Source organism: Choloepus didactylus, chromosome 8 (assembly GCF_015220235.1).
Source record: "Choloepus didactylus isolate mChoDid1 chromosome 8, mChoDid1.pri, whole genome shotgun sequence".
Taxonomy (NCBI): Eukaryota; Metazoa; Chordata; class Mammalia; order Pilosa; family Megalonychidae; genus Choloepus; species Choloepus didactylus.
Window position 1 is genome coordinate 64,928,742 of NC_051314.1, and position 17,078 is coordinate 64,945,819.

At 34.5% G+C, this 17,078-nt stretch overlaps 1 protein-coding gene across 5 annotated transcripts in view; it reads left to right on the top strand.

Annotated features, from left to right (window-relative positions):
- Positions 1–11,168: 11,168 nt before the first annotated feature.
- The window catches only part of GRIP1 (glutamate receptor interacting protein 1), a 447,814-nt gene continuing 441,904 nt past the window's right edge, over positions 11,169–17,078 (top strand). For all 5 annotated transcript variants that reach the window (XM_037845410.1, XM_037845411.1, XM_037845413.1 and 2 more), the window contains exon 1: positions 11,169–11,473. In XM_037845410.1, the coding sequence (XP_037701338.1) occupies positions 11,341–11,473 (133 nt within the window). In that variant the 5' untranslated portion in view covers positions 11,169–11,340. The remainder of the gene's footprint in view (positions 11,474–17,078) is intronic.

Below are 17,078 nucleotides of genomic sequence, written 5' to 3' on the forward strand. Positions count from 1 at the left end.
GTCCTGCAGTTGAGAAACATGCTTACCTTTGTTTAAGTCAGTATTTCCGAAACTCTTGGATAAAAACCTGTTTTCTGAGGTAGTGTTTATGAGGAATAATCTTTTGCAAATATTGCTTCAATTACATCTTGCTTTGATGATCTAGTTTCTTGTATGGGCTATAGATGTTACTCTAAACTCCACAGTTCTCTGGTATAGAATATAAAGGATGTCAGCCTTAATCATGAGGTATATGAAATGACAATATTTAATGAGTCCAAGTGGCTGGGGACCTAGTTTTATTTTATCCAAAGTGTTTTCAATATTCTATAAGAAGTTCAAAGTCTTTACTATCAGAATTCTTGTTTCTTGTCATTTAGAAAATTTGCATTGGTATAGGATAAAAATAAAGCCGTTAATCATCTGAAACTTCTAACACCTCCCTAATCTAAGGTTCTGAGGCTACATTTTAAAATGGTACCCTCCATTTTTGGTGTGTATTTGAAATGTACCAGCATGGTTTGTTGTGAAGAGCAAAGAATTTGGGTTCTCAGACAAGCTTGTGTTCAAATACTGAATCTGCAAACATAATTGAATTTTATTTCTTTAATGCAGCACAAAAAGAATACTTAGATATCCTCATCTAGAGGTGGGCTTTGAACAAGAGTTTCAATTTTAACTATATCAGTAAAATAAGGGGACTGCTTGGCATTGTTTTTGCAGTTTGAAGTCACTTGAATAGTGAGTATGGGGAGAAATTTATCAGTGATGCATCAGTGTCACGAAAGACAAAGTAAATGTGGGTGTGAATAACTGACTTTGCCTTGCCCTGTAGAATTAGATTCATATCACAGCTAAAGCAAGTATCTTGAGCTATACAGGCTAGGATTTCCATACTGGTGAAGAGTATGTATCACAGCTTTACTGAAGATCTCGTCAGTACGTATCTGTTGGTTTAATATTTGATTATTCAAAGACATTTTTCCTAATGTAAAATCTGCATCAAAACTTTAAAGATGGTAATGCCTTTACAATAACTTGTAATTGAAAATCAATACTGTGTAATGTAATGTTTTTAAAACTGAGCAAATTAAAACTAAATAGATGTTTCTCACATACTACAGTGGGATTTTGGCATCAAAATTGTAAAGTACATTATGAGTTTCTTTCTATTGTGTTTTAATGATGTATCTTCATTACATTTACTTGAGTAACTGATGAATGCAGGATGACAATTGAAGTGACAGTATTACAAAACAAATATTTTTAAGTAATGAAGGCTTCATATTGATTCAAAAAACTGAGTACATATTGACAATACAGCACTCTCTAGTACTCAATCTTCATTTAGTTTTCCAAACCACTACATAACTTAATCATTTCTTCAATGAATGTATTTTTCATTGTTTCATTGAAATCTATACAAACATTTAAAAGAAATTTGACACTAAAATTTGGAATAAAATTTTGAAAGAAATTTTAATGCAGAAAAATGCTCATTATTTTTCAAAGACTTTTCCCCTGAATAATTCTCAATTGGGTCTCTAATTTGATTCAGTCCAATCACAAATTATTTGTGTTGTTTATTAAATAAGGCATAAAGCCACTTGTCTAAACAATATTAAATACAGCCTAAGTTTGCTAGTCTGCAAATTGATGAGTAAACTAAGCCAATTCATCAATCTGTGAAATATTTCAAGGTCGACCCTCCATTGACTACAAGATTTTGAGTTAAAAAGACAGTGGAGAACAGTGCTTATAGCTTGATAATGTTTGCTTACTGAGCGTGAAATGAAATTTAACTGTGGCATGTCTGCATTTGTAAATTTATTGAGGTTGTTTAGGCTTCTTGAAAAATGAAATGTCAGGCAGGCATTCTGAAATTCCAAATATATTAGGCTTTGAAGGGCTCAGATAACTGAGATTATTCTTTCAGTTTTCAAAGATTGTTTTTCTACTTTTCTACTGTGTATAATTAATTAGTATATTCAATCTGTAAGTAGTGGAATGAGCATAGGAGAATAAAAATAAAACTAAATACTAAGTGTTCCATCTGAATATTATAGAGGTTTCAAAAATGTGCCAAGATTTCATATTCTCCCTGAAGATATGTTTCTTAGAAGGAAAAGATTTAAATCAGAAAGACTCTTCTAGCTACAGATGTTATTTTTATGCAGCTAGATGCTTTCAAGTGATGAAAAAAATAGACCTGATTATGAAGTCTTTTTAGATAATCATGAGACTTCACAGGTTCTATTTAAGCTCCATATTTATAGTCTCTTCTCTCTCTCTCTCTTCTCTGCCTCTCTCTCTCTTCCACTTGTCCTTCAAGTCTACCAGAGTAAAAGAAAAATCCATCTGTCTATCTATCTATCTATCTATCTATCTATCTATCTATCTATCTATCTATCCTATCTACCTATCAGCATCTATCTTTTATTTATGTTTCTTGGTGGATCAGTTTTACCAAAGCATTGAATGTCAGAAAGCTGTGTTTTTTTCTTTAATCAGTTTACTTGGCGACAAAAACATTTTCTTGGTTTGTAGAATCTTTCCTATGTTCTCACTTCTTTTATGAATTGTGACAACTAATCTAATTTAAATTTTCCTTCCTCTAAATGCTTTGCCATATGATTCCTCTTGCCTACTTTCTTGGTCTTTTTCTCTCAATGCCATCATTAAGCCTGGAATTCCAGCTACCACTGATAGGCACACCTGTTTAGTTAAAGATATCAAATATCTGAAAGTACTTGTAAGTTTTTTTATTATTATTATTTTTTAGCAGCTGTTTACCAATGTGGATTAATCAGTGTTCTTGCCTTTGCTTTTAACTTGTATTACCGAACTTTGGGCTGATTCATTTGTTTCTTTATTCATTCGTACATTCATTCATTTACTCAATTGTTTTCCAGAAATGTACTGCACACTCAACATTATTATGCAGTGTATATGGAACAAGGGATGGAGGGAGAATTCTAAGCTGTCTTTCTAAGATAGTAGCTTTAGTTACAAGTTTAGTAAAGAGTTTAAAATCATTAGCTTAAACAAGGTTTTTGGAATGTCTGGATTTAAGGATTCATTTATTCAGTCTATAAACTTGTATCTAGCACCTTTCACATGTTGGCTTCTAAATTCACGTCAGCTGCTTTCCTTTGGGTATATACCAAGAAGTGGGATTGCTGGGTCATATGGTAATTCTATTTTCAATTTTCTGAGGAACTGCCAAACTGATTTCCACAGCGGCTGCAGCATTTTACAGTGTCTCCAGTGTTGTGTAAGTGTTCCTATTTTGCTGCAATCTCGCTGACACTTGTTATTTTCTTTTTCTTAATTATAGCCAGCCTAGTGGGTGTGAAGTAGTATCTCATTGTGGTTTCGACTTGAATTTTCCTGATAAGTAAGGATATTGAGCATCTTTTCATGTGCTTATTGTCCATTTGTATATCTTATTTAAAGAAATGTCTTTTCAAGTCTTTTGCGCATGTTTTAAATTGGGTTATCTTTTTGTTGTTGAGTTGCTGCAGTTCTTTATATATTTAGATATTAAACACTTATTGGATATTTGCAATAATTTTCTCTCATTCTGCAGGTTGTCTATTTTTTTGATAGTGTCTTTTGATGTAACAAAAGTTTCTGATTTTGACAAAGTTCATTTTATCTATTTTTTTGTTTCTTGCTTGTACTTTTGGTGTCATAGCTAATAAATCACTACCAAATCTAAGGTTATGAAGGCTCCACACTATGTTTTCTTCTAGGGGTTTTATAGTTTTAGCTCTTTTGTTTATGTCCTTGACCCATTTGGCTAATATTGTATATGGTGTGGTAGGGTCTAATTTCATTCCTTTTGCATGTGGATATCCAGTTTTACCAACACCATTTGTTGAAGAGACTGTTGTTTCTCCAATTAATGTACTTGGTACCCTTGTCAAAAATCAGTTGGCCAAAGATGTGTAGGTTTCTTTCTGAAATCTCAATTCAGTTGCATTAGTCTATGGGTCTATCTTTTTGCCAGCACCACACTGTTTTGATTATTGTAGCTTTGTCATAAGGTTTGAAATTGGGACATGTGAAACCTCCAACTTGATTCTTCCTTTGCAATATTGATTTGGCTATTTGGGGCATATGAATTTGCAATTCCATATGAATTTGAGGATTGGCTTTTCTATTTCTGCAAAAAAAAGGCTGCTGAGATTTTGATAGGTATTGCATTGAATCTGTAGATAGCAGCTTTCGGTAATATTGACATCTTAATAATATTATGTCTTCCTATCTGTGAATATGGGATGTCTTGCCATTTATTTATATCTTCTATTATTTCTTTCAGCAATGTTTTGTAGTTTTCAGTGTATAAGTCCTTCACTTCCTTAGCTAAATTTATTCCTAAGTATTTTATTCCTTTATGAGGTATTGTGAATGGTAATTTTTTTAAATTTTCATTGCAGAATATTCTTTAGTAGTATATTGAAATACAACTGATTTTTACATGTTAATCCTTTAGCTTACAACTTTTCTGAATTTGTTTATAAGTGTTAGTAGTTTTCTTGTGAATTCTTTGGGATCTTCTATATAAAGGATTATGTCATATGTGAATAGAGATAGTTTTACTTCCACTTTTCTGATTTGGATGCTTTTTATTTCCTCTTCTGGCCTAATTGCTCTGGCAAGCACTTGAAGAGAATCTTTCACGTCCTGATCTTCATTTCTGAAGACCAGGTAGAATTGTCCTTATGGGTTCAATATGCATCTCCTCTCAAATATTTTTAATTTCACATCTGAAGTTTTTTGTCATATTTTCATTTGTACATTTGCAAAATATGTAATTTCTAGCACATTATATATTTTAAATAAATCCATTAGCTCACTCATTTGAATGTATACAGTGATTTTTGAATACTGTAGTGATTTGTTCTGGTTAAAAGATACTGTTAAAGTAGCAGAGCTTTTGAGAAGCAGCCTAACGTGGTGGTCAGGAGCATAAACTCCGAAAGTAAACTGCTTGGGCTATTATTGGGCAGTTATTTAGTTTTAAAATTATGTATGTTCAGGTTATATTATCTATTAATTTCATTTTAGACAAGTAAAGGTGCTGCCACAAGCTGTGTGTCTGTAAGCAAGTTACTTAATGTCTCTGTTCCTCATTTCCTCCTCTACAAATGTGGATAAATGATAATTCCAACTTCACAGGCCTGTTGTGAGGATTAAATGAGTTCAAGCTCTTAGAGATTGGCACATTGAAATAAATATTTAAATTTGTTGCTGTATATTATTCTTATAATAAAGGTTATTATATTAATAATAATAATTATTATATAATATTATTATTGTTGGTTAATTTGCTGAAAACCCTCCTGACCTGTTTTCCTGAGAACTTATTAGAAAAAATAGCAAGGGAAGTTAAAAGTCATAAGTAAATGAAATACTTATCTATAATTTTTCCTGAAATAAAACAAAGATAGCTCACAAAATAATGAAAAAATACATACTATTTCACATATCTCAAATTAGTAATAAAGGCTATTGTGCATTTGCTAACTAGACTTTTGAGTCATGGGACACTGTGATGGGAAGAGTTATTTTAAAAGAGGCAGAAGCAAAAGGCCAGTGGAGTACAGAGAAAGAGTCCATTATTCTCCTCCAGGACTGGGCTTGGAGTGCATGAAGACGAAGTAACTCTAGGGCTGGGCCCAGGAGGCATCTGTTGTGAATCTGGTGGGAACCTAGGGTTTGGATGTTGCAGGCAGAGGAGAGCAGTGAGGCTGGGAATGATCTCTGAAATCCTTTCTAACATTAATATTTTTTGAATCCAAATTATTAAAAAAAAATGTCACTAGATTACAGCTCTTTTGTTAACTAAGGTATATCTTGGCATCCCTCTCATATGAATGCCACACAAATATTTGTTGAGTACGTACTATATGCCAGGTACAGTGAATGTCCATCTTTGTATGTATGCCTCTCCTTACCCAAGATATGTGTGCCTGAGGAGAGTTTAGAAAACATTTACTTCCAAATTGAAAGCACTTTACTTCAGGCTCTGCTGAGCCCTGTTTAGGGCCTCCACTATTTATTGATTTACTCTCTCTTTTTAAACAATGTAAACAAGGGTTCTCATTTAAATAAGTGTAATAAAAATATAATGAATTGGAGCTTTTGTTGATTAAATGGCTTTGGTGATTTTTAGGATGCCTCGATTCAGATATACCAACAAACAGTATTTTCAGCAGAATAATAATTTAAATGCCTTTGAGTCAGTGTTAGATGTTTATCTTGAATTTGAAGCATTTATTTTGGAACTTGGTTTCTTTTAAATTTTGTTCAAATTCATGAACAAGAAGAGAAAATATTAGTATTATACCACTCAACTTTCTTAGGATACCACCTGTTTTTGAATATCAGCTGCTGAAATAGCTGAATGATAAAAATAGGCTTTACACTTCAAAGTTTTGTAAACAAGGAGAACAAAGTGGGGGCAGTATTCTCTGAGTAGGGCAATTTGGTTAATTTAGTTCAGTGGTTTTCAGGCAGAGCACAACTGCCCCTTTGGTGTGACTGGGAAGTTTATAGAGGCTTTTTAGGCCATCATAATGCTGTGGGATCAGAAAGGAAAAAAAAGGGGGAACATCCAGCCTTTGTGGGTGAGGGTCTGGCTTCCTAGAAGTCCTGAAATGAGGGAAAAACATACAAACTGAAAATGTGTACTGCATCCTATACAACTTTCAAATATCCATATGAATAAATACTATGTAAGTGAAAAGACTATTTATAATTTATTTGAGCTTGTAGGCTAATACTATTATATACAGAGGCATAAGGTACTATTCAGTTTTAAAATACAGATAACATACTGGTTTTTATTCTGTTCACCTGCACCTCTGCTCTTTCATTTTCTAGACCCTGTGTGGAAGGGCTTCTGATCATCTCTTAAATTCTAAATTATTCAATAGAGGTAAATGTAAGGATCTAACTACATCTTCTGGTATAGTCATGCCCTCACATCTTCTGATTTCAATACATAGTATTAAGCATATATTTAAATACATGTTATATTATATGCTTAAATTATGTGTGCATAGATCACATGTTCAATGAATTTCATTTTGATGAATAAAGGGTGATGTTACAAATCATTTGTTACAATAAAGTGATGTTGGGTCTGACAGAGCAAGACTGTCATCATTGCTAGGGACCACGTTGTTTTTTTGTCCCACCCTGCCATCCTCAGTAAGTTGGACTGTCTACCCTAAGGTCACAGGAAGGCTGCAGCAGTTCTTGCCATCAACACACACTCCGTGACATCTAACAGAGCCAAACTGACTTGGTGTCTCAAAGATTTGTTTCATAGATTATCTGTTCCATAATAATATTCAGAAAATGCTGTAACTTACTCAATGTGAATATACACAGAAAGGGTATTATTTAATCAGTGATCTAGGGAAGGTTGTAAATTGAACATTTAACTTCAATAATTTGTCCTTATCCCTTTTCCTAAAAGGATGAAGAATTTAATTCAGAAGTGCATGGAGACCATGCAAATGCTGTTATCTGTCAGGAAGAAAATAATTTTTAAAAAATTAGATTTTTTTTGCTTTTGAAATATTTGCAAGCATATTTGCTATTCTTAGTTGAAGCACATTTGTTTTAACTATTCAATCTGCTTTATTTTCTCATGTGAACAAATTTTTGTAAGAAATGCAATTATTATAGTTTAGTGAATATTTAACTCAAATAAAGCCAATTTGTTATAATAACCTGTTTTCTTGACATGCAAATATAAGGCGAGATAAAATTTAAAGAAACTAGTGCTTTAGGACTGGCTGGTCAGGATAGTATGCCAGCCATGGTTAAAAAGCACAAATTCCTGTAGGGGCTAAGTGGTAACTGAATGAGAGAATTGGGCCCAGGGGAGGCGACTGTGGCCAAGTGGAAAGCACATGTTTATTTCTGGGTAGCAGCCACTGCTCAGCTCTAATCGATAGTTGCCATGTTGGAGTTGGGCCCAGGGTTGCCAGATCTTTTGATGTTTCAAGAAAAATCAAATGTATGATTTATTTGTGAAATCTCCTGACTTAGATATTAGCCTCCTTTTGTGTGAACCAAACAAAACATGTTTGGGGAAACATCTAGTCTGTGAACTGACATTTACAACCTCTGACCTATCCCATCTGTTGAGAGACTGTGGAGTGCAATGCCTGTAAATAGCAGCACTTACAGTGTTTATGCTGCATGGTAAAATGGCAATTCCCTTTTCAGAAAGAGTAGGACATGGACTTGAGCTACACTCTATTAATTTGCTAAATGTGGTGGGATGTTAGCTAGTTGTTGCGTAACAACATGACTTAGAGATTTTATGTTGGCCCTCCATTGCTTGACCTGGAGCATTTAGGATAGAAGATGGAAAAAATGTCAGAAATATGGGCCTAGGAAGATTAATTGAAGGATCTTGTCCACTTCCATCACTCCTCTGGCAGGGTAGCAAGTGTATTGCCTTCTATCTTTTGGATTGTGACACACACCCTTCATGTACTCCCACATTCTCTCATTCTCTGTGATCCAAGGAGACCTCTAAATAGCTGCTTCCCTAGGCTTGCTTCTCTAGCATCTATGATTGTTTTAATAAGACTGTTCCCTGCTCCACCACACTCCTCCGATAATATGGCTGTCCTCTTCCCCAGCACCATCAACCTTGTCTTGTATACAATCAGATACTGACATTTTAATTTCCCAAATAAAAAGTTTCAAAAATAGGGGAATAATAGAAAGGCGCTTAAGCACAGTTTCTGTTTATTTTTTAAATATCTTTTGTAGATATCTTTATTTTGTCTGCATTGGTTCTTGTGCAAAAGTGGTTGCTTGCACTGCATTAGAAAATCTCAATGTCTTTAAATATTAAAATTAAAAGCAGTATACACTGGAGGAATGTTTTAAGTTGGTCTATGCAAAAGGGATCTACTCTCATTGAAGATTAGTGTCACTATTCTTTAATGTCAGTCCTTTCAGATTGAACTGGGAGCTTATAACTGCAAAACTTAAATAATGCAGTTGCCACTAATTCAAGAGTTATGATAATTTAGGCTTAGATGGTTTAAATTTGTGCCTGCATGATTTCTGGGGTTCAAGTGATAAATTAATCACATAACCAAGATATGTGGTTAGCCCGATTAAAAATGAAGGTCAACAACTATTTTCAAACTCCATTTAAGTAACAGACTTACACAGAAAAGAACAAATTACTGATTGCAAATAATTCTTAGATAAATAAGATAATCTCTGAATTTGTATTAAACAATAACTGGTACTACCTGTCTTGCCTGTCTTAGCTTGGTGATCTTGGGCAAGCCACTAAAACATCTTTTGATCTTATTTCCTCATCCATGAAGGTAAAATTATATTCAGTTCAAAAAAGTTGGTAAGAGGATTAAATAAAAAGTTTATGTATTGTTGTTATCATTTATTTAGTGACCTATTCAAAGTCTAGATGTGAGAACTTCAAATTTCTAGTTAACTGTTTTTAAAATTTTTCTAGTTGGTTTTGGATAGGGAGTCAGAACAATAAAGGATTTGGAACTGGTGGGCAAGTAATTTTTTTGTTTAAAGGTTTTCATAAAAATTTTATAGCATCTTTTTGTCAGCATCATTAAGTTTCTGTTTCTCTTCAGAAACTCACTCCCAAGGCATTAAAAAAAAAAAAAACAACAAAAAAAAACTAGGGAAACCTCTAAAAATAGGTGAAATTCATAGAACCACTGAAGGTAACTATACATTTCAGAACTGAAATGTTCTTGGTTGATGAATATTTACCTTCTAAGTAAATTTCTCTCTACTCCATTGTTAACAATTTTTATCTGAAAAAAGAGAATTGTCTAAATCTAGAAGGAAAACAGATTGCTTGTGAATCTAAACAGACGGTGCAAAGTACAATCAGTTCCCTTTGGATGGTCCTACAAACTTGATATTATGTGGATATTGATTGACCTTTATACAGTAAGAAGCATTAAAAAATACATTTCTGGAAACATGGAGCAGCAGAATATCATTAGTTTGATAGGTAATATGCCTTAGATGCCTGATTAATTACATTGTCAACAAATCAAAATTTTCCTGGTGTTAAAAAATTCGCATTCATTAAAGACCTGAAGAAAGGAACTAGAGAGAAGAAGATTATCCATGATTAATGCTGACCTGTCTAGATTTAAAGTACCTCTTTTGTCTAGTCTGAAGTGTTTTTAATTGTACTTTAAAAAAATGCTTGTGATTTTAGAGACAAAGGGTGAACAGGGTGTGAGCACATTTTGAAACTTTTTGTCCTCCTTCCTTCTCTTCCCCCAACTTTAGCAAGAATTGTTTAATTTGCTGTTTAGCCAATTTTTGTTTTCATTTTTTTTTATGTGTAACAACTCAGCTAGACTTTATATTTGAATTCAATGTAAGCAGAATTGGATTATTTATATTTCTTCTCTCTAAAACCATGCCGTTTCCTTTATTTGCTGATTATGGTATGCTGTTACTAAGCCTATGAGAAGCCTCTCTGTGCAGTGCATTTTAATATTTAGATCAAACAGCGATTGGAATACATTAATGCCCAGTAGGTAAACGTGTCATTTGAAAGCAGCTGCTGAGCCTTCTCGCTGCTGCTCCAATTAACACATACAGCATACTCTTGTCAGCAAGAGGGCTGTGCATATGGATGAAACCACTTCGCTGCTTATTAATGTGCTATGCAAGAGAGCATAAGGGGTTAATCAATCTGCCCATTGCAAAGCAATGGCTTTCTAAGAAGTTTCCCAAGCCTGTGCTTTGAGATGCAGGGTGTTGGGACTGGGGGGTGGGATGGGCATTTAGGAGAAAGTCTTTTCAGCTTCTAGATTTGGTTCAGTCCATTGACTAACATGTTTCCCCGCCCCTCTCTTCTCCTACGCCACCCCCCCACCCCCCCACCCCCCGCCCCATGATGGAGACTTTGGATAGTAAATTCTAGTGCCGAGACTCCCGTATCCTCAACTGAATCTCTTGAACTTGGCTCCGTTTTGTTTTGAAGCTGTTTGAAGTCCAAGGCTTTGCTGTTTATTTTTTCTTTGTTTATTATTTCACTCTTTCTCCCTTTTTTTCCTTTATGTACACGTTTGATGGTTTATAGGGCTAAATGAGAACTCTTGCCAAGGTAAACGCATATTGCTGTTGGTTTTTTACCCCTCCCGTGGCTAACATCTCGGCGTTGGTAGTAGCACAGAGGCAGATAGAAGGGTAGCGCGTCCCGTCCCCAGGGGTGGTGTTGGTCATTCATGCTCCACCAGTTCCCGGAGCAGCTGGGCTGTTGCTCTCTGCTCCGCTGCTGGCTGAGCCCCGCTGCGCGGTGCGTGCGAGATGGACCGCTTCCTGGGTTTTGTCAAGCAGATAAGAAGATCTAGGCGAAGAAAGGGGAAAAAGTACCGACCAGAAGAGGATTACCACGAGGGCTATGAGGATGTCTATTATTACGCTTCAGAGAATTTTCGAAGTAAGCGCTTCCCTCCACCCTCCTATTCCTTCTCGCGTGCTGGGGCTAACAATAAACCTTGCCTGGCGCCTTTATCTTAAATGCAAAAGGTTTCCCAGATGGCTTTCTTTGTAAGCAGTCTGTAAGTACTGGAGTGCTACATTTTGCTTGATTTGTTGTAGGTATAGTTTTCAGATAGCATCTAGACAATGTAACCAGCTGAGATCTGTACACATGGGTAATATTTTAGGTGTCTTTAATTGATTATGTTATTATCTTAAATGAGCCATTCAAAAAAGTATCTTGCAAGCCAATGTAGTAGGTGGCTAGAATATGTTTTTCTGGAGTTGTTGTTTTTAAATAATAAGTTTTTTTTCTTTCAGAATAGGAAAGGCTAGCTCACTTGAAAGAAATAATTGTTCCTGTTCAAGTTGATGCCAGGATTAATGCTCATGATACAGACTTCTGAACAGTTATCTGTGGTTAATCTGAGGTGATGTTTGTACAAGGAAGTTCAAATGCTTTTCTCAGATGCATGCTCATAATTTTTTTATTGAATGAAGAGAACTCTTCTTTACTGTCAGCGAGAAGCAGTGATACCTGTAGAATAAAATAACATATACATATTGAGACATTTGTAAATTGGCTTATGAATAACAGAGAACCAGAATTTTTTTATGCCTTTCAGTGCTTTAAGTTCCAGATGAGGTTTAGACTTGTCCCAATAGATTTTAAATGTCCAGAAATGCCTAAGGGAGCAGAGAAAGCAGCAGCTCTACACAGTGATCACTGAGTTTATGACATGTCCTAAGTGGAGGGAAATGACAGTTATGTATGGTCCACACTTAAAAAAATAAAAATTATGTTTTAGCTTCTTGAATAAGGATCTTTATAAAGTTGTGTTTCAATTCTAGTTCTTCCTGGCTATTTAATGTCTAACTGTGAATTGTCATATTTACAACCTTTGTGCATTGACTGATAAATAATTTAGATTCCAATTTTTGTGGTTTTGAAATCCATGAGAATTAATTATAAATGTCAAAAGTTCTGTTTTGACTGATGAAAGTTGCAAGTTAAAAATTTGTGTGGTGGCAATAATACAATAATACAAAATTGTTATTCTTTGACAATGCTTAAATAATATGGTTATCTTCACTTTATAGAGCAATCTCTGAGTTTTAGAGATGTTTCCCTTTAATGATCCTTTTTTATGAATAACCTGTTCTAATGTAGTGACAGTCTGAATTTCCTAAATTTAGTTTCTATAATATATTCAAGAATTTAACTAAGATTCTTGTCACCACACAAAAGTCAGCTTGCATACATAATTTTGAAATTTTGAGAATTTTAAGAAGAAATTTAAGAATTTTAATTAGGTTGGTGTTCATGTTACATATTTCTTGCAGTCAATAAATAGTGGGTCAAATTGACACCTTTCCAGGATGGTATTGTGGTGTATCTTTGTACAAATAAAATCAAGCAGTATCTCTCAAGTGACTGCATTCTACTGCTTTGGGTAAAATAAATAAATAAATAAATAAATAAATAAAAACAGAAATACTTTGTAAGTTTAAAAAATGTGCCCACAAGGAGAAATGTTTATGGAGGTGTCTAAGAGATATCGCTGAACTAGAGTGAGGAGAATGATACAGCAAAGGTAGTAAGTAATCTTCATACATCAAGTGCAATAACTCAAAAAGAAGCATGTTTAACTTATCTAATTTGTAAGGATAAGACGCTAAACATCACAAGTCATTTGTTTTACATGTGAACCTGACATATTTCTACCTGCTATTTATTACAAAGCACCCATTATGTAATATATAACTTCCTGGAGTTAGGTGCATGTTGAGTCCAATTCAAACTGCTACATAAGGAACAGAATGTGTCACAATGGACTCAGGCACTTGGGATTTGGCATTTTATCAAATGTCAAAGAGCCAGGGTTTTCAAAGGAGACATGTAATATAACATAATGACCTCTCAGTACATCTTTGTGCTTCAGTTTCAGGGCTTTTCTGAATTGGATAGGGGAGACTTCCACCTGTATTGTCTGACTGCAGAAAAGTATTAAAGAGTGAGACTGGTACTTAAAACCAATCCTCACAAATATGTGATTTGGTTGAATTCAATTACATCTATGACATATCTATTTTAATTAGTCTTTAGCATAATTTGAAAGTTTAGAGAAAATCTATCTCTTTATGCCCTGTGTGTTTCCCTAGATGTCTTAGAAAAACTATTTCTATTAAAGCTCAAAACTCAGTGAAATCTGATGATGTTCACATCTTAGTTAATGGTGCTAGAGGTCTAATATTAATAAACCAGAAGTCATCTTTCTTATTTTTCTCACTGAAGTGTTTGCTTTGTTTATTGTAAGAAGTTAACTCTCTGTTTTGTTAATTTATCCCGTGGTTCAGATTTCACCAAGACTTTGCACATAGTACACATATTTACACATTACACATATTTACACATTATTATACATATTCTAGTGGAAGACTGAGCTAGACTCCTCCTACCCCCAATTCCCCAATAAGTCTGCCCTCTCTTTAGTACATTCCCAAGTGCTTACTGATATTTAACGTTAATCTAAATAATCTAAATAACGTTAATCTAATAAATAACGTTAATCTAAATACTCGTGTATTGTAGGTTCTGATTTAGAATATCACCACCCTTCCTTACATATTAAAATATAGCATTTCTTATGATTCTGTGAAATATCAAAGTCTGAATTAAAATATCAGTAGGGTCAGATGCTATGAAAGAGAGATTATTCCAAAAATAGATGTTTTTTTCTGTAACTCCATCAAAACTGCATTTTAATAATATTAAAAAATATAAATATTGATGATGAGGATGATGCTGATAAACTGATTTTAAATTGGCTTGATGCATGTCAGTGTGCATGGGATGACTATATTTGATTTTTAAAAAACTGCTTTCCATCACTCATCTTTACATAATTCTAGAATTAGACTTTAAATAAACTAGACAAGTGCCATGGGCGAGACACCAAACCTTTCTGAGTTTGAATTTCTTAAAATACGATATGCGGGGGGCTTTATTTCTAAAGATTTTTTCCAGTTCCAGAGCACTTGATTTTAAACTTTATTTATAAAACAATTCAAATAAATGTATTGACTGAATGATTTTAACTGAGTTTTAACCCCCCCCAAATTTTTACCTGTATGTCCTGAAGGAATTGTTTTTCTGGCAGGAATTATCAGTATGGAAATTTCTGTTCCTTTAAGGTCATAATCCATCACTGAATAATTAAAGAGTTTTGTAGAATTTTGATAAACCTTTGAAATTCTGAACATATTGGTAAGTCCTAGACCTCATGTTTTATTTCATCTTATCCACCAAGAAGCACCACTTACTCTGTGAAATTCTCACAAAGATGATTCATTTGGTATTTTTCCTTAAGAAGAACGTGCATCTTGTGTTCAGTATAAAAACTGAGTCATAATCCTGGCTGTAACAGAAAGCTAAAAAAAGGATCCTCAAATTCAATTTTATTATGTTTGGTGTTTTTATTCATTTTCCATTAAATTCTGAGTTACAGCAATTCCTTTTAAAGACTCTGACATCATATCTCAATTAGTCTGACATGCAAAACATAAACCCTCTGACCCTATTTTATGTATTTTTTTATTTAAAGCTACTGAATAATATTCAAGTTATAAAACAGATATTAGTAATGTATATTTTAGAAGCCTTCTCAGGACTGTTATTATCCGTGATAGAAATCCTGAGCTGCCATGGTCTATATGGGGAGAGGAATGGAGGGCTATTGAATTACTTGAATAGGAGGAAGTTTCTTATCTTACAAATGGAGATATGTGAGCCACTTTCACTCATGGCCCTGGCACCTTTTGCACACATGTAATGGTGTTGAATTTGGCATGGTGCTCCTCCATGGTAACCGTTCTCCTCGGCTTCCATCCTGACTCAGAAGCAAGGGGGAGAAAGCCGAGTGGGACAGCTGCTCAGGGCAGCCATTAGTGACCCATTAACCCTTCCTACCGAGGTCATTTGAGAGAAACCAGAGAAAGGGGAGAAAATGAATATGGTTTAGATCTTTTGAAAAAAGATCATCTGTATTTACAAATTATTTTCTTTGTGGGTGTTTTGTTGTTTTGTCGTCGTAATAGATATCGAGCAACAATTGTGGTTGCGTGTGAGTGTGTATGTGTGAATAAAATTACTTTATTAACCAATGTCTGCATTTAAGATCCCTAGTTAGGTGACTCAGGCTTTAAAGTACCTTAGATGTTCAAACTGTATTTTAAGAGTGGTGCTTTGCCCTCTTTTTATTTCATTGGAAAAAACATCATATGTTCTAGTTCATAGTGTCAGAATTTTTAGGTATTGGTATGGGTAATAGGTACAAGTAATTTTTCTCATTACATCCTCTAACTGATTTTTCTTTGTAAATTCATGAAACCACACTTTATCTGCTAACAGGAATTAACATCTAATTAGAATTCTCTCTGATAAGAGTGCCAAAAGGATGGAGTGAGGTCCTTGACATATTCTTTGGGAAGATGGCTGACCCTTGCTGTGAATTGTACAAATGCTGAATATACAATCAAAGGTGCTATCTTGTTCCTCAGTTTATATGCATAGGTGGTGAGGAGGGAGAAGGAGAGAGAGAAGCATATTTCGTAGGTTATCCTTACCTCTTGGGAGCTTATGTTAAAATATAGTGATCATCAAACTGACAGGTAAATGTCTTGGATGTGAGATCCTGGATGGTTTAAATCTTAGCCATACTTACTTTACTCAAGAAATGCCAGACAAATTAGAAGAAACACTGTTGTACAGAAATAGAGCAAACTTGCTTGTTTCATGACTACGCTGCTGATTTTTTTTTCTGAAGGGTTGCTTTCCATCTGTAGTATATTTGTTATGTAAAATTGGTTGGCTAGCATGTTGCATTTGTCTGGGGTATTTTGTGTCACCAAGTTTATCTCAAGCTGTATTGTTTTCACAAATGGAGTAATTTAAATGAATATTAATGTAGAAAGTGACCTTAGAATCTGCTTTCTCTAACTTGAGCATTTTTAAGATGGATAAACTAGGGTACTAATAAGTGATTCATCTAAGCCCCACTGATCTGGGACTAGAAGCCAGACCTCCTGGTAAGACTTGGTCTACCACTCATTATTCTACATTCATCTTTTTGCTTTCTGATGACCCTTCTGTTGCTATTTAGGGTGGGGGTGGGGTAAAGTAGGGGATCTATCTACATATGAATCAGGATTATTTTCCTTGTAGGTGACCTTATTCTTTTGAACAGTAGGTCATCTTAAATGAAACTCTTGAACAAAAACTAACTCCTAATAGGACATGTGCAAGTCAAATTAACATGGTGTCTTATTTATAGAAGGACAGTGATTGTTGGCAACTCAAAAAACCAGCTGACAGTACTTACTGTGTCATCTCCCATTTGCTCTGTGATTTGCAAATACAGCCACCTTTATCAATGAATATCTCTCCAGGGGCTCTAAAATGACATAATTCAATCAGAGACTATTAGAATTAGAGGAAACTTGGAGTTGAGTTCAGGAGCCCGGCTATGCAGTATAGAGGTCCTTCGTCAGCATCTCTGATATTT